The 22,608-nt window shown below is 43.6% G+C and overlaps 1 protein-coding gene across 4 annotated transcripts in view; it reads left to right on the top strand.

Annotated features, from left to right (window-relative positions):
- Positions 1 to 22,608, top strand: part of LOC139456398 (calcium/calmodulin-dependent protein kinase kinase 1-like) — a 160,170-nt gene that overhangs the window by 101,544 nt on the left and 36,018 nt on the right. For all 4 annotated transcript variants that reach the window (XM_071238091.1, XM_071238092.1, XM_071238090.1 and 1 more), the window contains 3 exons: positions 13,908 to 14,658; positions 20,984 to 21,037; positions 21,970 to 22,021. In XM_071238091.1, coding sequence (XP_071094192.1) covers positions 13,908 to 14,658; positions 20,984 to 21,037; positions 21,970 to 22,021 — 857 coding nt within the window. The remainder of the gene's footprint in view (positions 1 to 13,907; positions 14,659 to 20,983; positions 21,038 to 21,969; positions 22,022 to 22,608) is intronic.

Here is a 22,608-nt window from a genome sequence, read left to right as displayed (position 1 = left end):
TCAGACAGACCATAGCCTAGTGTATTCAGACAGACCATAGCCTAGTGTATTCAGACAGACCATAGCCTAGTGTATTCAGACAGAACATAGCCTAGTGTATTCAGACAGACCATAGCCTAGTGTATTCAGACAGACCATAGCCTAGTGTATTCAGACAGACCATAGCCTAGTGTATTCAGACAGCCCATAGCCTAGTGTATTCAGACAGCCCATAGCCTAGTGTATTCAGACAGCCCATAGCCTAGTGTATTCAGACAGCCCATAGCCTAGTGTATTCATACAGACCATAGCCTAGTGTATTTAGACAGCCCATAGTCTAGTGTTTTCAGACAGCCCATAGCCTAGTGTATTCAGACAGACCGTAGCCTAGTGTATTCAGACAGCCCATAGCCTAGTGTATTCAGACAGACCATAGCCTAGTGTATTCAGACAGACCATAGCCTAGTGTATTCAGACAGACCATAGCCTAGTGTATTCAGACAGACCATAGCCTAATGTATTCAGACAGCCCATAGCCTAGTGTATTCAGACAGACCATAGCCTAGAGTATTCAGACAGGAAATAGCCTAGTGCATTCAGACTTGCAATATCTGTGTTCTCTTATTCCTGTGATATTGCATTTTCCAGAACCCAGCACTTTGTACCACAATGATTGATTTTTAGCACACCAGGCTGAAAGATGTAGTGTGTTGTCCAGCTGTCTGGTTGTTTGTCTGTCCATTAACTTGTACATTTCCAATGTCTCCTCTGATAATGCAGAAAGTTTGTGCAATGTTTTTTTAAAAAGTTTTTTAAACTAATTTGATTTAATCTATATATATGGAGCTCAGGGCAATCATTATTAAAATGTCCTTTTTACCCATTACTTAACCAAAAGCTGAACATAAGCACCGAGCTATAGAGTATAAATGGCAAAAAACTCACACACAGGCAAATGCATCGGAGTGCCAGAAATTACCTTTACAAGTAAATTCGCACAGTCAAGTGAAATAACTAGAAGCTTGGGTCATTTTCATATCTGTATGAAATCCCTTCTTGGAAGACAAGAGGATCCCAAATTGCCTGAACATGGCAAGAAGTATTTGGCAAATTCTTTCACTGAATATTTTGATAGAAAGAATAAGAAAAAGAATGATTTACGGAGTCGACTGAATGTCTACCTCCCCCAAACTGTGAAATACAGTCGTCTGCCATAAGTAAGTTCTCAAGACATCGCAGCTGTCTTTCAATGGCGGAATGCTGGGATAACTTTGACAAGCAAAATATCAAAAAGTATTTGATGGAATTACCTGGAATTTTCAATATTTAGGCTTAAAAAAATAAAAGAATTAGTTCTCATGCAATGGCTTTTGAAAATATAGTGCATCCGGTCGGTGTTTTATTTTTTTTGGTCGGGGTCTTCAAACTATTATGTAACCAATTAAACATCTGTGTACAATCAACCTGGGAAAGGGCCTCTGTAGATGAATGTATTCCTTGATGAGGAAATAACTGGACTGCGGCATATAACTACCGTTTGACTACCAGTGTGTGCATAATACACAAGTTCAATGAGCTCAGATTTTTCTTTTACAACGCAAAGACGTTATCAGTTGGTTATCGTGAGCACACCACACCAGAAGTAGCATGTCAACCAACCTGTACTAAAGTACACAAGTGGTCCTGTTATTACACTATCTGCGTGTAAAAAAGTGTTCTTTGTGTATCTGGACTTATGTTTGGAATCCAACCTGTTACTTTTATCCAAGATTTCTTTCAATTTTGTTCACATTAATGTTCGTGTTTGAACTGATTGGCAAATCACATCTTCTGACCGTGAACTCGCCTTGAAACAAACATTAGTTATTAGAGATACAAAGTCATCAATCTTTTTATCACTGTATTAATTTCTTTTCAGTTTTGATGTTGGCCATGATATTAAGAATTTTTTAAATGAAATCACCCATAGATCAGGTAGAAAATGTGTGAACAGCTGATTGCTTATTTTAAGAAACAATTACACACATTATCTTAACCTCTGTGTATGAAACATTGTCCTGTATACAGTATACAAATACCATTGAATTTGGAAATCATCATGTCTAGTGAGGATGTATCATAAATTTCCTGTTTTTAATAACCCGTTGGTCTGACGTTGATTAATGAATAATTTGCATACTCGTATATGCAAGGGTCGGTGTATGGTTCTCGGTAGGAAGTGACAACTTGAAGATGATGACTTGCGGTATATACAATTTTACTTTATACAGGTAGATATATATATATAAAAACCACTGTGTGCCAGCTCAGCACATACATAGTGGTAGTGGTTGTTGTCTTGGTGCCCCGGAGCACCTAGCCTAACCCTAGCTAGGCTAAGGGTAAAACCTTTCTTCTCTCTCTTTCTCTTCTCTCTCTCTCCCCATGTTTTTCATCTTACTTACTTAAGTTAGAGATTTAACGTGCACTTTCCGACTGTAAGCGTATGTCGCACACGGGCCCGCCAGACTGCCAGTGCAACCCGGGAGCGGGGTTTTAGGGATTGCTTATGTTGTTATTTTGAGATTTCTGAAATTTGGAATAGGTGCCAAGGTGGGGAGGGGACTAAGGGAGCTGTGTGTGGTGTGTGATTGCTGGTTTATGTGGTTTGGGTTTTATAGGTGTATTGTGTGGTTTCAGATATGATTGATTAGACCTGTTTTGATTAGGTATAAGCCCAGGGTTTTGAAGTTTTGTGAGTTATTTTGGGGGTTTAGGATTGATTCTAGAGTGAGTTCCTTGTTTAAGTTTAGAGTGGATTGTAGTGTTGATCTGTGTGCCTGGTAGTGTGTGCAGTGTATGAGCGTGTTCTGGGGTTTCTTCATAGGTGCAGTGCGGGCATGATCCTGTTGCATGTTGTGTAGCTTATTTTAGCCGGTAGTTTTGTTTGATATGGCCTGTCTGTAGCTTATTTATTATTCTGTCAATTTTTGGATGGGTGTAATACTTTTAGTTCGGTAAGGGGCTTTTTCTGTTATTTTTCTAATTTGACAATTTGAATTTTGGAAGTTAGTTTGCCATTTTTAAAAAAAAAATTGTTTAGTGATACTCCAAACTGTAGACCTGAATACTCGGTCAGGGCTGTTGGGCTGGTCCCACACACCATGTTGAAGGAACTCATGGCCTCCAAACTGTAGACCTGAATACTCAGTGGGGGCTGTTGGGCTGGTCCCACACACCATGTTGAAGGAACTCATGGCCTCCAAACTGTAGACCTGAATACTCAGTGGGGGCTGTTGGGCTGGTCCCACACACCATGTTGAAGGAACTCATGGCCTCCAAACTGTAGACCTGAATACTCAGTGGGGGCTGTTGGGCTGGTCCCACACACCATGTTGAAGGAACTCATGGCCTCCAAACTGTAGACCTGAATACTCAGCGGGGGCTGTTGGGCTGGTGGTCACCCACACCATGTTGAAGGAACTCATGGCCTCCAAACTGTAGACCTGAATACTTAGTGGGGGCTGTTGGGCTGGTGGTCACCCACACCATGTTGAAGGAATTCATGGTCTCCAAACTGTAGACCTGAATACTTAGTGGGGGCTGTTTGGCTGGTCCTACACACCATGTTGAAGGAACTCATGGCCTCCAAACTGTAGACCTGAATACTCAGTGGGGGCTGTTGGGCTGGTGGTCACCCACACCATGTTGAAGGAATTCATGGTCTCCAAACTGTAGACCTGAATACTCAGTGGGGGCTGTTGGGCTGGTGGTCCTACACACCATGTTGAAGGAACTCATGGCCTCCAAACTGTAGACCTGGGCGAAGGAAAACCCTCCCTTACTTGGACATGCTTGTCATTGTCCTCCCCTCAACCAGGATCAGACTGGCTGTGCAGACTGCTTGAAGCCAGTCTTGTTTAATGTGTCAGTGACTCAATCTGAACTCCCTTCTGTTATGTCTTTTAAATCTGTTAGGCATTGTTAATGAAATTCTAAGTTAATTCCTTTTTTAATGAATATTCTGTACTTCAGTCGTCTTCTGAAGTACTCAGAGGCAGATGCCTCCTTGTCAAAGTGAGATTACAACAGTCATGCGCATGTTTCACTGCATGCATGTGAAAGAACCCAAATAACAATTTTGTGTTTTTCTAAAGTGAAAAATTCTAATTGTAAAAAATGTTCAAGAATCTTCTGAAAAGACATGAGGAATTTGGAAAGTTGTATGCGATGTGTAGCAACACAGTTGGGTTTGTATTCAGTAATTTTTTATTTGATTTTTTCACTTCTAAAAATGTTAGAATCTGGTAGCTGAAACTTCATGTAAAGACATATGATGACCATCATGTGATTTCTTTCTTCATTGTATGAAAATGAAACATTTAAATTCTTTTAATGTGCAAAAGTTCTTGAATTGTGGAGAATGTTGAAGCATCAATACGTCACACAGCAGTATGTGCAGGTCACAGAGGAAAACTTTAGGTAGTGTGTGTTCCACTCTAATGGAGTTAAAATTTAATCATGGCATTTGGATTAAGAAGTAAGTTTTCTGACATTTGAAAATACAATGAAAACTGAAGGAATATAACTGTGATTCAGCTCAAACTACATCATGATACTGATCATAAGTTTCATACAGGCACCATCATCATCTGCTTTCCAAATGTTTTGTTCATATTGTGTAGCCCAGAAACTGATTGACAAAATGTGCTGTACATGAATGTTTCTTACCATAAACAAGTTTAAAGACTATCACATACCATACTTTCCCCTCACCCTATCGTACCCTACCAAGTTATAGATACGCTGTCCTTGTTTCATGGATTAGGATTTCACTCCACATAACGTTCAGCTCACTTTGAAACTATAAATGTATGAACTTCTAAATGTCTTTCAAACACTTGATATGACATCAACATGGAGATAATGCAGTAATAACATAATAAACAAGTTGTCTTCCATACATTCTCTTTCCTATCAATGTACCTGTACAGTATATAAAAGGATTTTCCTAAGATTTCCTCAAATAACTATCTCAGTAAGTTAGGAAATTGTCAGATTATACAGCTTTTGTAGCTTTCATTCAGCTAAGGAAACAAATAAAATTAATGGAGAAATGTATGCATCCAGGTGGTGGCTTCCTGAAGTTTGGTGTGTCAAGCATTGTGTGATTAACACCTGTGTTCCTGCAAACAGATAGGCTGTGAGGAGCAACTCACATTGCGTGCGTTCTAGTGGCAGCTACAGGTAGGAAGCAATGGTAAACGAGGCAGCAGGTGATCAGGTGTCTGATCAATACAAGACAACAGTGCTGTCAGCTACCATGCTATGTAGGTCACTGGGACCACGTCAACATGGACTGTTTAGACATGCGGTGCCAGCACTGAGATAGATCATCAAGGTGTCTGTATTAATGAAATAAACGAAGAGTGGGAGTTGTTTATCATGCAAAAAAAACAAAACTGCAGGGAGAATAGACCTGATGAGGGGTGCAGCCCTGAGTGGTTTATTCCCACTGCAGTGTTTTACGACCACGAGGCGTTCGGCTACTGTGTTTTTATAGACGCAGCCGAGTTATATCTATAGGGAACAACTTACCAGACCCTACCCACTCAAAAATAACGTCGTCCAAAATATGACGTCATCAAGTTGCAAGCGCATCTTCAAATCTTCAGAAATGACGTCATGACAGAAAAATGTTTTATCGTGAAATAAACCACGCTTCGTACTTCATTGTTCTTTGCGATTTATCGTGTAGCTATCTGTGCTTGGACTGTCATATATACTAATGTACACCTCTAAACTCTTAACTGTGTATTGTTGCCACCCCTGCAGGTGACTTGAAAACTAGCATGTCCTGATAAAATGATATTAATACCCAGGACAGTGCTACAATATTTCTATGACCCAACTATCCAGGACAGTGCTACAATATTGACATTACCCAACTGTCAGTGTATGACACAGTGTCCTGTACTCAGCTACCTCAAGTGTAGCCATGTCCACTCACCGTGACAGTGTCCTGTAATCAGCAACCTCAAGTGTAGCCATGTCAACTCACTGATGTCAGTGTGTGACACAGTGTCCTCTACTCAGCCACCTCAAGTGTAGCCATGTCCACTCACTGATGTCAGTGTATGACACAGTGCCCTGTACTCAGCCACCTCAAGTGTAGCCATGTCCACTCACTGGTGTCAGTGTATGACACAGTGTCCTGTAATCAGCCACCTCAAGTGTAGCCATGTCATCTCACTGATGTCAGTGTATGACACAGTGTCCTGTACTCAGCCACCTCAAGTGTAGCCATGTCATCTCACTGATGTCCGTGTATGACACAGTGCCCTGTACTCAGCTACCTCAAGTGTAGCCATGTCCACTCACTGATGTCAGTGTATGACACAGTGTCCTGTACTCAGCCACCTCAAGTGTAGCCATGTCAACTCACTGATGTCAGTGTATGATACAGTGTCCTCTACTCAGCCACCTCAAGTGTAGCCATGTCATCTCACTGATGTCCGTGTATGACACAGTGCCCTGTACTCAGCTACCTCAAGTGTAGCCATGTCAACTCACTGGTGTCAGTGTATGACACAGTGTCCTCTACTCAGCCATCTCAAGTGTAGCCATGTCCACTCACTGGTGTCCGTGTATGACACAGTGTCCTGTACTCAGCTACCTCAAGTGTAGCCATGTCAACTCACTGGTGTCAGTGTATGACACAGTGTCCTCTACTCAGCCATCTCAAGTGTAGCCATGTCAACTCACTGATGTCAGTGTATGATACAGTGTCCTGTATTCAGCCACCTCAAGTGTAGCCATGTCCACTCACTGATGTCAGTGTATAATACAGTGTCCTGTACTCAGCTACCTCAAGTGTAGCCATGTCAACTCACTGATGTCAGTGTATGACACAGTGTCCTGTACTCAGCTACCTCAAGTGTAGCCATGTCCACACACTGATGTCAGTGTATGACACAGTGTCCTGTATTCAGCCACCTCAAGTGTAGCCATGTCAACTCACTGATGTCAGTGTATGATACAGTGTCCTGTACTCAGCTACCTCAAGTGTAGCCATGTCAACTCACTGATGTCAGTGTATGATACAGTGTCCTGTACTCAGCCACCTCAAGTGGAGCCATGTCAACTCACTGATGTCCGTGTATGACACAGTGTCCTGTCAGTGTATGACACAGTGTCCTGTACTCAGCTACCTCAAGTGGAGCCATGTCCACTCACTGATGGGGAGGGGGATAAGGGACTGGGAAGGAAAAGAAAAATTATGTGCCTCCCCCAAAGTGAAGTTACTTACATGGAACTGTACCTTTACTTAAGAAATAAACATTACTTAAGAAATAAACAATGTCCTGCACACATTTGTTTTAAAGTGGCCCATGCCCATCATGGTCGATCTGAGGGTGGTTTTCAGCTTTGTTAATAATGTATTTATACATTTTGCGCCCCGCTGTTTGGCATGGTGCAGATGGGGGCTTTAGTTTAACACCATGTGCCGCTTTCCTTTTAGGAGACATCACTCATACAGCAAAAAACAAAAAGGAGGTGAAATTTCTAACAGCCGGACGCGTTGTGTTGGGGAGTAAAAGTCTTGACGTCATGGGAGAAATGATGCATGGTTGCTATGGGGGAGTATTTAAACGTAATTTGGTGGGGTACTGTGAGAGGCGAATGTTTGTAAACAAACGGCAAGTGGGGATAGTTACTAGTATTTATTATTCGCAGCTGACCATAATCCAATTTAGCTAAATAATGCTAAATCATATCAATTTTAGATCTACAAATTATTATATTGTATGATAATCTTTCGCAAGTCTTTATCTTTGATTTGATACGTTATCTGTAGTATCAGCAGTGAGTAAACACTTTGTTTTTGTCATTCAATGACGTTAGATAGTGCAATTTTATTTTTATTTGCTAACAAAAGGTTGGTGATTTCCCGAATTTGTCGTCTTGACAGATTTGACCTCGCATGATGTGATATGGATGACATCATGCCAAACAGCTGATCTAATGTTGTGGTCATATATAATGGACAGTTTTTAAATAATAATATTCTCTTGGACTGAGCTGATCTGACTAGGACGTAGATCTAGTACATCACGATTGGAAAGATTTCCACAGTGACCGACAAGTAAATGAGACTATTTATCGCTTGACTAACACTGTTAGAATTTGGCACAGTTTTCTAAGTTTTGTATTGCAACATGTGCTTTTCATAGAAGTTTAGTAAGGGACTGGAATGTTTTATGGTGAGAAAGCTGCCAAAATGGATCCAAGATTAAACAGCCTTTTCAGTTTTGGAGCCATATATACATTAGAATCTCAAATTAATAACAAACAGTAATAGAAATGACACAAAACTAATAGATAATCCATTTCTGAATGACAAACTGTTTTCATTGTAAATGTGATGTAGTTTTGATGTTTTAAATAGTTTTCATTATATTCTTTTTAAGCCAGCATTATGTAAAGGTTAGCCTATCATTTCCTTGTATTAAATATAGCCTACTCCACACTTCTTGAGCTTTCAAATTCAAGAATTAAAATTGTCCAATTATATCACGTTTCAAGCTTTTGAAATGCATGTGTGTGTCTGTGTGTGGCTGCTTGTACTAGTCCGGACTGATGCCGATTTACAGTGCTAGCTCACTGAGATACGATGCCACAGTATAACATGAATACCCCACTCAGACACAGTATAATGACTCCGAGCGGGCCAGTCCTTGTTTTAGCCCCTTAATGCCGAGCGTAGACAGGGTAACAGCAAGTACCATCTTCTAACGTCTATTGGTATGACGAAGCCGGAAGATCTCCTGCAATACTCCAAATCTCCACATGGAACTAGGACAGAGATCTCCTGCAGTACTCCATATCTCCACATGGAACTAGGACGGGAGATCTCCTGTAATACTCCACATCTCTACATGGAACTAGGACAGGAGATCTCCTGCAATACTCCATATCTCCGCATGGAACTAGGACGGGAGATCTCCTGCAATACTCCATATCTCCGCATGGAACTAGGACGGGAGATCTCCTGTAATACTCCACATCTCCACATGGAACTAGGACAGGAGATCTCCTGCAATACTCCATATCTCCGCATGGAACTAGGACGGGAGATCTCCTGCAATACTCCATATCTCCGCATGGAACTAGGACGGGAGATCTCCTGTAATACTCCACATCTCCACATGGAACTAGGACAGGAGATCTCCTGCAATACTCCATATCTCCGCATGGAACTAGGACAGGAGATCTCCTCCAATACTCCATATCTCCAGTTGGAACTAGGAAGGGACATCTCCTGCAATACTCTATATCTCCATTTGGAACTAGGAAGGGAGATCTCCTGCAATACTCCACATCTCCACATGGAACTAGGACGGGAGATCTCCTGCAATATTCCATATCTCCACATGGAACTAGGACGGGAGATCTCATCCAATACTCCATATCTCCAGTTTGAAGTAGGACGAGAGATCTCCTGCACCACCTCATATCTCGACAAAGAACTAAGACAGGAGATGATAACTGCCTCGGTCTGGCTTTGGCTTGATTAAATTTCAAGTAGTGAATTAGGACTTTCAGGGACACTTTAGCCATCTAACAGTAAACATGTTCTCATCCACCATAGTACTATCATATGTGTAGTAGTCACTGGCAACAGCATGGCTTTACATCTGCAGTCTCAGTGTCCTATGAATTATGCATTGTGATGTATGCGTTGGGAGATTTGGGAGCACATATACCTTGGCCAGTGATACCTTAATCACTCTTAGTAAGTTGTATTATCTTCAAAGCAGTATAAACTCCTCCCTCACGTGTTGTTGCTGGACTCTGTGCCAGGTATTACTGGACAAGAACTCTCCATCATTACGTGAAGGCAGATATGGGAACCAAGTGAGACTGTTTAGCAGAAAGGGAAGCAAATGAACAGCTTGTTCTGATGTCGCCTTCTACACATAGGTTGATAACACTCCCAAGGTTTGCTGTCCGGCAACAAATCTGTAGTCAGGTGTTGTAAACAAGGACATTAAATACTGACATTGATTGTCCCTGCAAGTGTTGACCACCTACCACCAACAAAGTTTCATTACTGTGACTCCACAAGTGCTGGGATTGACACATCTGATGCTAGATGTTGGAGGGCATGGAGGGAAAGTGGATAATGAAGAACTTGTGATGGGAATGAACTTGCTGGACACCCATCCATAAATGTCCAATTAAATCACATGACTTTGTGTGATTCTCCATGTGAAACAATTTCATTTGCTTTGTTAGAGTGTGCTTGAATTGATCCTGCTTGACAGCCAGGTGATCTGTAGATGTCCCATGGGACCTGTGGAAGCATGAAGGTCGGACTCCCAGATGGCAACACAGACAGCAGCACGGGCCCACTGTCCGTCAACTTGACATCTCACAAGTGAAGTTGTAACTCTGTTGTTGGTATTGGTTCAGAACTTATTTATGATAAGCCTGCATTTTAACTGCGTTGTTTACTGAGCTGGTCGATGAGAATGTCCATGTAATTCAGTAAAGCGGCAGTGCATGCAGTATTACGACCGATTCTATCACAGGATGCAAGCTTGGTGCAGGTAGGTGTGCCTTTCAACAGCACAGACTCCTACAGTTTAGTCTTGGTATTCTAAGCATTATGTATTGGCACTGTTCACGGTAGTAACATGAGAGTGTTCATGGTGTTACATGTATCTTTAAAGGCTTTAAAGGTTGTTACATGTGTTAGGCCCACAATGAACATTCCAGTGTTTGTTTGAGTTGTAGACATATCACCTACTGTTAACTGTACATCATAGGAGGGAGTGTGTACATGGAAGTGTAAACCTCACTCCATAGACAACTGTTATCGTCTGGCACAACAGCAATAATTGTTTTATTGGGCAGAGTACAAGAGTCTCTATTGATTGTTTTCTGAAGCGTGTTGGAAACTGACAAGCAGTCAATAATTGATCATATACAGGTGATATAACTCACTACTACAGGCTTGTCTGAACACAATCCTGATTACTTACACTTGTTATAACAATTGTCATGGTGGTAGTATATATCGGAATGACCTACATGCAAGCCTGTGTTTTGCTGCATGGTGGTAGTATATATCGGAATGACCTACATGCAAGCCTGTGTTTTGCTGCATGGTGGTAGTATATATCGGAATGACCTACATGCAAGCCTGTGTTATGCTGCATGGTGGTAGTATATATCGGAATGACCTACATGCAAGCCTGTGTTTTGCTGCATGGTTGTAGTATATATCGGATTGTCCTACATGCAAGCCTGTGTTTTGCTGCATGGTTGTAGTATATATCGGAATGACCTACATGCAAGCCTGTGTTTTGCTGCATGGTGGTAGTATATATCGGAATGACCTACATGCAAGCCTGTGTTATGCTGCATGGCGGTATTATATATCGAAATGACATACATGCAGGCCTGTGTTATGCTGCATGGTGGTAGTATATATCGGAATGACCTACATGCAGGCCTGTGTTATGGTGCATGGTGGTATTATATATCGGAATGACCTACATGCAAGCCTGTGTTATGCTGCATGGTTGTAATTTATATTGGAATGACCTACATGCAAGCCTGTGTTATGCTGCATGGTGGTAGTATATATCGGAATGACCTACATGCAAGCCTGTGTTTTGCTGCATGGTGGTAGTATATATCGGAATGACCTACATGCAAGCCTGTGTTTTGATGCATGGTGGTAGTATATATCGGAATGACCTACATGCAAGCCTGTGTTATGCTGCATGGTGGTAGTATATATCAGAATGACCTACATGCAGGCCTGTGTTATGCTGCATGGTGGTAGTATATATCGGAATGACCTACATGCAAGCCTGTGTTATTCTGCATGGTGGTAATTTATATCGGAATGACCTACACGCAGGCTTGTGTTATGCTGCATGGTGGTATTATATATCGGAATGACCTACATGCAAGCCTGTGTTATGCTGCATGGTGGTAGTATATATCGGAATGACCTACATGCAAGCCTGTGTTATTCTGCATGGTGGTAATTTATATCGGAATGACCTACACGCAGGCTTGTGTTATGCTGCATGGTGGTATTATATATCGGAATGACCTACATGCAAGCCTGTGTTATGCTGCATGGTGGTATTATATATCGGAATGACCTACATACATACATGTTGTTTACACAAACATTTTCAAGTTGTGGGTGCTTAGCGATCGTGTTGGGAGTAGGGGCTTAATTTCTTTGTTTTCGAGAGATTAGTTTAATGAACTGGAGAAGCCTGTGAGTAAGTGATGGTCATTCAATGTGTTCATAGTATGATAATTTATTTAATTCAATTGGATTAACATACAATAGTGGTGTAAAGGGGGTTATAAAAGTTGGTATATTTTTACTGACTGACATTTTCATCATGAGTTTTAAACGAAAACGCCAGGCTTACGATGCTGAATTCAAACTGCGAGTTTTCGCTCCAGCTGATATATTTTCTCACGGGTTCATAATTCTATATACACCGATTCACAAAATGGCGCTTACTTGTTGATGGCAACATATAACGATCATTATGAGATTAAAAAAAACCACAAGAAAGAGCTTCCCACATTATGAAAGTGGATGACTGGTTTGTTAAATCTTGATTAGAAATAATAATGACTTTTTCAATTACAACGTTTTTCATCTTATATTTTTGAATATCTGCGAGTTCCGGCACATGTCTTGCAGTCCGACTTCGCAGTGTTTTTTGCCTTTCAATTCCTGATTCGGCTTATCTGCGGGTCATATCATTTTCTTTCGTATTTCAATGGTCAAGTTAGCACCTCGGCTTATCTACGGGGTCGGCTTATCCGCGGTCATATAAGGTACATGGAAGCCTGTGTTATGATACATGGTGGTATTATATATCAGAATGACCTACATGCAAGCCTGTGTTTTGCTGCATGGTGGTAGTATATATCGGAATGACCTACATGCAGCCCTGTGTTATGCTGCATGGTGGTAGTATATATCGGAATGACCTACTTGCAAGCCTGTGTTATGCTGCATGGTGGTAGTATATATCGGAATGACCTACATGCAAGCCTGTGTTATGCTGCATGGTGGTAGTATATATCAGAATGACCTACATGCAAGCCTGTGTTATGCTGCATGGTTGTAGTATATATCGGATTGTCCTACATGCAAGCCTGTGTTATTCTGCATGGTTGTAGTATATATCGGAATGTCCTACATGCAGGCCTGTGTTATGGTGCATGGTGGTAGTATATATCGGAATGTCCTACATGCAAGCCTGTGTTATGCTGCATGGTGGTATTATATATCAGAATGACCTACATGCAAGCCTGTGTTATGCTGCATGGTGGTAGTATATATCGGAATGACCTACATGCAAGCCTGTGTTATTCTGCATGGTGGTAGTATATATCAGAATGACCTACATGCAAGCCTGTGTTATGCTGCATGGTGGTAGTATATATCTGAACGACCTACATGCAAGCCTGTGTTATGCAGACACACTGAAGGTATGGTGCCTTGACCTATGGTCCTGTCCCATACTGTACATGTGATATAGTTAAGCTTCTAACTATGACCAGCTTGTGTGTGGCAGTACCAATCGCAGACTAATCAAAAGGTTTTCTCAATTGCCACACTCTTGTCAATTGAGTGATTCCATTTTGTTTCTTGTTTGATGCTATACAAACTAATCTTTAGGAGAGACTATAGTACAGCCGTGTATCTGCAATGACTTCTTGCTGACTTGCAATATGTAATATATGCACTGATTCTTGTTTTTTCAGAGCATAGATTCGAGGGATAAGAGCCTCATACATATTGATCCAAAATGAAATGTTCAGTGGCTGTATGACAAGCTGTATGATGCTCTGGCCATGTCATATATCTAAAGTGACTTTGTGCTTGCTTTCAGAAACTGTCACTTTGACCAGGGCCAGGACTCTCCTGATGACATGGTCCACAAACCTGAGTCTCAGGAGGAGAGAGAGGAGAACATCCGCAACGTAGTCCTCACTGCTACCTCCGGGACCCCCCAACAAACAGGCACATCGCAAACAATACAGGTAGAAGGAGTCAAAGAGAATCAACATACTTCAGGGGTGATTACACCAGTAACATTTGTACAGCATGCAAGTTCTTCACATAAGAAGGTTCCACTTCAAAGAAAAAGTTCTAATATTACAAGTGACTCAGGTCGCAGTTCAACAAGTGAAAATGAAGACAATATTGACTGCAGTGTGTTCCGGGAGGACCTAGATGTTGCCAGGCGTCACAGCATTGCATGTGTTGATGCAACAGGACATTTAAATGTGCCCACTTTTGTAGACTACATTGCCGACTCCCAGGTGGAATCAGACATACGCACCAGCTCCTCATTTACCACACTTGGTAGTCCTAGTGAGAATTCCGACTATAATATTCATGGTTGTGTAAATTCTAAGCGAGCTCCAAAGATTATTTACAGTTATTCTGAAGATCGATTGACAACATCAAATGCAAAGAGACCAATATTTCCCTCCCTTCCATACTCTCCATATGGCTCCCCTACTGCCTCCCCCCGCCTTCGTCGACAACCAACCATGGAGACACACCGGGTGTCTGTCTCAGACAGTGATGGCTACATCCAACTCAATCAGTACAAGATGAAGGACGAAATAGGCAAGGTAGGTAGTGCTGGTGGTAGTGATGGCTGCACCCAACAGTACAAGATGGTGAAATAGGCAAGGTAGTACTGGTGGTAGTGATGGCTGCACCCAACAGTACAAGATGGTGAAATAGGCAAGATAGGTAGTATGTCTCTGTAGGGCAGGAGTGTGTCACTGTAGGGCAGGAGTGTGTCACTGTAGGGCAGGAGTGTGTCACTGTAGGGCAGGAGTGTGTCACTGTAAGGTGTGTGTCTATGTAGGGCAGGAGTGTGTAACCAGGGCAGGAGTGTGTCACTGTAGGGCAGGAGTGTGTCACTGAAGGGCAGGTGTGTGTCACTGTAAGGCAGGTGTGTGTCTATGTAGGGCAGGAGTGTGTAACCAGGGCAGGAGTGTGTCACTGTAGGGCAGGAGTGTGTCACTGTAGGGCAGGAGTGTGTCACTGTAGGGCAGGAGTGTGTCACTGTAAGGCAGGAGTGTGTCACTGTAGGGCAGGAGGGTGTCACTGTAAGGTGTGTGTCTATGTAGGGCAGGAGTGTGTAACCAGGGCAGGAGTGTGTCACTGTAGGGCAGGAGTGTGTCACTGTAGGGCAGGTGTGTGTCACTGTAGGGCAGGAGTGTGTCACTGTAGGGCAGGTGTGTGTCACTGTAGGGCAGGAGTGTGTCACTGTAGGGCAGGAGTGTGTCACTGTAGGGCAGGAGTGTGTCACTGTAGGGCAGGAGTGTGTCACTGTAAGGCAGGAGTGTGTCACTGTAGGGCAGGAGGGTGTCACTGTAAGGTGTGTGTCTATGTAGGGCAGGAGTGTGTAACCAGGACAGGAGTGTGTCACTGTAGGGCAGGAGTGTGTCACTGTAGGGCAGGTGTGTGTCACTGTAGGGCAGGAGTGTGTCACTGTAGGGCAGGTGTGTGTCACTGTAGGGCAGGAGCGTGTCACTGTAGGGCAGGAGTGTGTCACTGTAGGGCAGGTGTGTGTCACTGTAGGGCAGGAGTGTGTAACCAGGGCAGGAGTGTGTCACTGTAGGGCAGGAGTGTGTCACTGTAGGGCAGATGTGTGTCACTGTAGGGCAGGAGTGTGCCACTGTAGGGCAGGAGTGTGTCACTGTAGGGCAGGTGTGTGTCACTGTAGGGCAGGAGTGTGTCACTGTAGGGCAGGAGTGTGTCACTGTATGGCAGGTGTGTCACTGTAGGGCAGGAGTGTGTCACTGTAGGGCAGGTGTGTGTCACTGTAGGGCAGGTGTGTGTCACTGTAGGGCAGGAGTGTGTCACTGTAGGGCAGGAGTGTGTCACTGTATGGCAGGTGTGTCACTTTAGGGCAGGTATGTGTCACTGTAGGGCAGGAATGTGTCACTGTATGGCAGGTGTGTGTCACTGTAGGGCAGGTGTGTGTCACTGTAGGGCAGGAGTGTGTCACTGTACGGCAGGAGTGTGTCACTGTACGGCAGGAGTGTGTCACTGTAGGGCAGGTGTGTGTCACTGTAGGGCAGGAGTGTGTCACTGTAGGGCAGGTGTGATTCGCTGTAGGGCAGGAGTGTGACTCTGTAAGGCAGGAGTTGATCTCTGTAGGCCACTAGAATGTAACCAGGACAGGAGTGTGTAACCAGGGCAGGAGTGTGTTACCAGGACAGGAGTGTCACTGTTGGGCTGGAGTGTGTCACTGTAGGGCATGAGTTATTGTCCAGTTTTCATGCAAAACGGTTCTTTCATTAACAGTTGTTTAGTTTGGTTTCAATAGCATTTACATTGAAACATGTTTAACTTGGCTTCACCTCATTAATGAAAAATCTGTGTAATGTGTCCGGCTAATGTGAAATACCAACTGTCAAACTGTTTGACTTATTAATATGAAACTTCATGGATGATATCACACCAGTACTCTCTTTCGTTTTGGTGTATTGGTGCGAGTGTGACAGCAGTGATCTGATGTAGTCATGTATTGGTGCTAGCGTGGCTGACAGTGATGGGATGTAGTCATGTATTGGTGCTAGCGTGGCTGGCAGTGATGGGATGTAGTCATGTATTGGTGCAAGCGTGGCTGGCAGTGATCTGATGTAGTCGTGTATTGGTGCAAGCGTGGCTGGCAGTGATGGGATGTAGTCGTGTATTGGTGCAAGCGTGGCTGGCAGTGATGGGATGTAGTCATGTATTGGTGCTAGTGTGGCAGCAGTGATCTGATGTAGTCATGTATTGGTGCAAGCGTGGCTGGCAGTGATGGGATGTAGTCATGTATTGGTGCTAGCGCAGCAGCAGTGATCTGATGTAGTCTTGTATTGGTGCAAGCGTGGCTGGCAGTGATCTGATGTAGTCATGTATTGGTGCTAGCGTGGCTGGCAGTGATCTGATGTAGTTGTGTATTGCGGCTAGCGTGGCTGGCAGTGATGTAGTCATGTATTGGTGCAAGTGTGGCAGCAGTGATCTGATGTAGTCATGTATTGGTGCTAGCGTGGCTGGCAGTGATCTGATGTAGTTGTGTATTGCGGCTAGCGTGGCTGGCAGTGATCTGATGTACTCGTGTATTGGTGCAAGTGTGGCAGCAGTGATCTGATGTAGTCATGTATTGGTGCTAGCGTGGCTGGCAGTGATCTGATGTAGTTGTGTATTGCGGCTAGCGTGGCTGGCAGTGATCTGATGTACTCGTGTATTGGTGCAAGGGTGACAGCAGTGATCTGATGTACTCGTGTATTGGTGCAAGGGTGGCAGCAGTGATGGGATGTAGTCATGTATTGGTGCTAGCGTGGCTGGCAGTGATGGGATGTAGTCGTGTATTGGTGCAAGGGTGACAGCAGTGATCTGATGTACTCGTGTATTGGTGCCAGCGCAGCAGCAGTGATCTGATGTAGTCATGTATTGGTGCTAGTGTGGCAGCAGTGATCTGATGTAGTCATGTATTGGTGCAAGGGTGACAGCAGTGATCTGATGTACTCGTGTATTGGTGCAAGGGTGGCAGCAGTGATCTGATGTACTCGTGTATTGGTGCAAGGGTGGCAGCAGTGATCTGATGTAGTCATGTATTGCTGCAAGTGTGGCAGCAGTGATCTGATGTAGTCGTGTATTGGTGCCAGCGTGGCTGGCAGTGATGGGATGTAGTCATGTATTGCTGCGAGTGTGGCAGCAGTGATCTGATGTAGTCATGTATTGGTGCTAGTGTGGCAGCAGTGATCTGATGTAGTCGTGTATTGGTGCAAGCGTGGCAGCAGTCATCTGATGTAGTCGTGTATTGGTGCAAGCGTGGCTGGCAGTGATCTGATGTAGTCGTGTATTGGTGCTAGTGTGACAGCAGTGATCTGATGTAGTCATGTATTGGTGCTAGCGTGGCTGGCAGTGATGGGATGTAGTCATGTAATGGTGCGAGTGTGGCAGCAGTGATCTGATGTAGTCGTGTATTGGTGCTAGCGTGGCTGGCAGTGATGGGATGTAGTCATGTAATGGTGCGAGTGTGGCAGCAGTGATCTGATGTAGTCGTGTATTGGTGCAAGCGTGACAGCAGTGATCTGATGTAGTTGTGTATTGGTGCAAGCGTGGCTGGCAGTGATGGGATGTAGTCATGTATTGGTGCGAGTGTGGCAGCAGTGATCTGATGTAGTCATGTATTGGTGCAAGCGTGGCTGCCAGTGATGGGATGTAGTCATGTATTGCTGCGAGTGTGGCAGCAGTGATCTGATGTAGTCATGTATTGGTGCTAGTGTGGCAGCAGTGATCTGATGTAGTCGTGTATTGGTGCAAGCGTGGCAGCAGTCATCTGATGTAGTCGTGTATTGGTGCAAGCGTGGCTGGCAGTGATCTGATGTAGTCGTGTATTGGTGCTAGTGTGACAGCAGTGATCTGATGTAGTCATGTATTGGTGCTAGCGTGGCTGGCAGTGATGGGATGTAGTCATGTAATGGTGCGAGTGTGGCAGCAGTGATCTGATGTAGTCGTGTATTGGTGCTAGCGTGGCTGGCAGTGATGGGATGTAGTCATGTAATGGTGCGAGTGTGGCAGCAGTGATCTGATGTAGTCGTGTATTGGTGCAAGCGTGACAGCAGTGATCTGATGTAGTTGTGTATTGGTGCAAGCGTGGCTGGCAGTGATGGGATGTAGTCATGTATTGGTGCGAGTGTGGCAGCAGTGATCTGATGTAGTCATGTATTGGTGCAAGCGTGGCTGCCAGTGATGGGATGTAGTCATGGTTTGGTGCCAGCGCAGCAGCAGTGATCTGATGTAGTCGTATATTGGTGCCAGCGCAGCAGCAGTGATCTGATGTACTCGTGTATTGGTGCTAGCGTGGCTGGCAGTGATGGGATGTAGTCATGTATTGGTGCAAGGGTGACAGCAGTGATCTGATGTAGTCATGTATTGGTGCTAGCGCAGCAGCAGTGATCTGATGTAGTTGTGTATTGGTGCTAGCGTGGCTGGCAGTGATGGGATGTAGTCATGTATTGGTGCTAGCGTGGCAGCAGTGATGGGATGTAGTCATGTATTGGTGCAAGGGTGACAGCAGTGATCTGATGTACTCGGGTATTGGTGCCAGCGCAGCAGCAGTGATCTGATGTAGTCATGTATTGGTGCTAGCGTGGCTGGCAGTGATGGGATGTAGTCATGGTTTGGTGCTAGTGTGACAGCAGTGATCTGATGTAGTCGTGTATTGGTGCTAGCGTGGATGGCAGTGATGGGATGTAGTTGTGTATTGTTGCTAGTGTGGCAGCAGTGATCTGATGTAGTTGTGTATTGGTGCAAGCGTGGCTGGCAGTGATGGGATGTAGTCATGTATTGGTGCTAGTATGACAGCAGTGATCTGATGTAGTCGTGTATTGGTGCTAGCGCAGCAGCAGTGATCTGATGTAGTTGTGTATTGGTGCTAGCGTGGCTGGCAGTGATGGGATGTAGTCATGTATTGGTGCAAGGGTGACAGGAGTGATCTGATGTAGTCGTGTATTGGTGCTAGCGCAGCAGCAGTGATCTGATGTAGTTGTGTATTGGTGCTAGCGTGGCTGGCAGTGATGGGATGTAGTCATGTATTGGTGTGAGTGTGGCAGCAGTGATCTGATGTAGTCATGTATTGGTGCTAGCGTGGCAGCAGTGATCTGATGTAGTCGTGTATTGGTGCTAGCGTGGCTGGCAGTGATGGGATGTAGTCATGTATTGGTACTAGTATGACAGCAGTGATCTGATGTAGTCGTGTATTGGTGCTAGCGCAGCAGCAGTGATCTGATGTAGTTGTGTATTGGTGCTAGCGTGGCTGGCAGTGATGGGATGTAGTCATGTATTGGTGCGAGTGTGGCAGCAGTGATCTGATGTAGTCATGTATTGGTGCTAGCGTGGCAGCAGTGATCTGATGTAGTCGTGTATTGGTGCAAGCGTGGCTGGCAGTGATGGGATGTAGTCATGGTTTGGTGCTAGTGTGACAGCAGTGATCTGATGTAGTCGTGTATTGGTGCTAGCGTGGCTGGCAGTGATGGGATGTAGTCGTGTATTGTTGCTAGTGTGGCAGCAGTGATCTGATGTAGTTGTGTATTGGTGCAAGGGTGACAGCAGTGATCTGATGTACTCGTGTATTGGTGCCAGCGCAGCAGCAGTAATCTGATGTAGTCATGTATTGGTGCTAGCGTGGCTGGCAGTGATTGGATGTAGTCATGTATTGCTGCGAGTGTGACAGGAGTGATCTGATGTAGTCGTGTATTGGTGCTAGCGTGGCTGCCAGTGATGGGATGTAGTCATGTATTGCTGCTAGTGTGGCAGCAGTGATCTGATGTAGTCGTGTATTGGTGCCAGCGCAGCAGCAGTGATCTGATGTATTGGTGCTAGCGTGGCTGGCAGTGATGGGATGGGATGTAGACGTTGATTAATGAATAATTTGCGTACTCGTATATGCAAGGGGCCGACATATGGTTCTCGGTAGGAAGTGATGGGATGTAGTCATGTATTGTCTAGGTGCCCCGTAGCACCCAGCCTAACCCTAGCTAGGCTAAGGGTAAGACTTTTTTTTTTCTTTTTTTCTGGTCCAAGGCTTATATAGCCAAGGTCAACTGACATTTAGTAAGTAATAAATATAAATGTAAACAGTAATTCATCAGTGACATACTTGCACATCTCGTTTAGGATGGCAGACGGTCTTTGTACTCAAAAATGGGGATTTACAATTAGTATTAGCATCTTATAAATAACAGCAATTAAGTGTTTCAAGGCATATAGATGTCATGGCTCCAGGGTAATGAGCCTTTGCAATTAAATGTTCTTCAGACAATGGGTGTCGTAAATCAGTCGCTATGACAACTGTCTTACGATAGATATAGTTTGAAGGACCATGTCCTGAAAGTTATTGTGTATATTGTCTACTATTTTGTTCACTACTTTATGCATATGTTGTAGGGTTCGTATGGAATTGTCAAGTTGGTGTTCAGTGAAGAGGATGAGACACATTATGTGAGTGCTTTCTGCCTTTGTGTTGATGTCTACATAAGGTACTCATATACTATTTAACATTGGCATGTGATAACTGGGAAGAATCTTAATGTTCTCACTATCAAGGTTTGTATTTTGTCTGAGAAAACCAGGACTAGGGGTTAGTCCTTTCCCAGTTGAGTCCAGGTTTCATTTTGACAGCACTGATGGCCATCTGTATGTTTAGTAATGTGGGATGGAATGTTACGCTAACACTCGTGTTGTTTAACATTCTGCATTCAAGCGTAAGTGAGTGGGGACATCACAGGGGCCCTCTTGTGGTCATTGATGGCAATTCGGCAAGTGTATGGTACTGTCATGAAGTAATCCATCCTATCGTCATCCTGTTCCTTCAGACACATGGACGTCCCATCACTTCACAGCAGAACAGAGGATGCCCTCACATTGCACATTGGTCATAGACTTCCTTTGACTACAGAACATCCCCACACTCCCTTGGCCTGATGCTTCCTTAAAAAATGTGGGATGAAATGAAACATCGATTTCCAAACAGTGACACTGGTCCAGCCATGGTGGACCTTAGTCCAGATCGGGAATCATATTCTCAACAATCTTATGTCGTCAATGTGGTCGTCAAGCTTGTCAACGCTAATGGTGATCATACCCCATACGGATATGTGAACTGAGACTCGACCCCCGCCACTTTCAGCCTATGTAACGTTTATAGAGGTCATGTTTTAACACAGTCTTGATGCATTCATGTTTTAACACAGTCTTGATGCATTCATGTTTTAACACAGTCTTGATGCATTCATGTTTGATTTTTTGTTCTGTTGCCAAATCATTCTTTGTTTGCATCTGTTTATTATTTCCCATGATAGTCAGTGATGCACAGGACGTTTTTTCAAATAGTTTAGATAGAAAGATATGATGTATGTTATTTTTTTTTTCAGGCAATGAAAATTCTATCCAAGAAACGGCTTATGAAAAAAGCAGGTTTTTTCAGTAAGTGTTGCTCTATTATTTTTATGAGTTCAAGTGTCCTCAATAATACATCTTATATGTACACCCTACTTAGTGACTCAACACACTTCCACATACAGTCACACGTAGTGACTTAATGTCACCTGCACCTATTTGTAATTGTAATTATAATCAGACCAATCAATAAATGTTTTTGGGGCATCTGACTGAAGGTCAAGCAAAGGTTTGTTATGTCATACATACCCAGGTGAGCTAGAGTGCCATGTTTTCATTTTGCAGTTGTTTTCAGATCATATGTTTGCACATGATAACTGTACACACATAATACCTTACCTCTATTACAACATAGCAATATTTTTGTAATTAATTTAACATCACACTTAAAAAGTCTTAAGATTTTCAACAGGCAACCATCCCAATCAGATTTTAAAGTGAGAATCAATTCTTATAATATTTCATATGTATATTTTATACCTCAAGGGATGTAGCGCTAGATCTGTACGTGTGACTTCATGTTTACACTGACAGCCTTACAACAACCAGCTGAGTTCAAGATGAAAGGGTTTAAATGATGAGAAACAACGCTTCTGAATGTATTTGTGCTAGGG

This window comes from Haliotis cracherodii, unplaced genomic scaffold (genome assembly GCF_022045235.1).
Source record: "Haliotis cracherodii isolate W230 unplaced genomic scaffold, xgHalCrac1.p SCAF_11, whole genome shotgun sequence".
In the NCBI taxonomy this organism is placed as follows: Eukaryota; Metazoa; Mollusca; class Gastropoda; order Lepetellida; family Haliotidae; genus Haliotis; species Haliotis cracherodii.
Note: the sequence above shows the minus strand (reverse complement) of the source record. Positions and strands in the feature narration are given on the sequence as shown.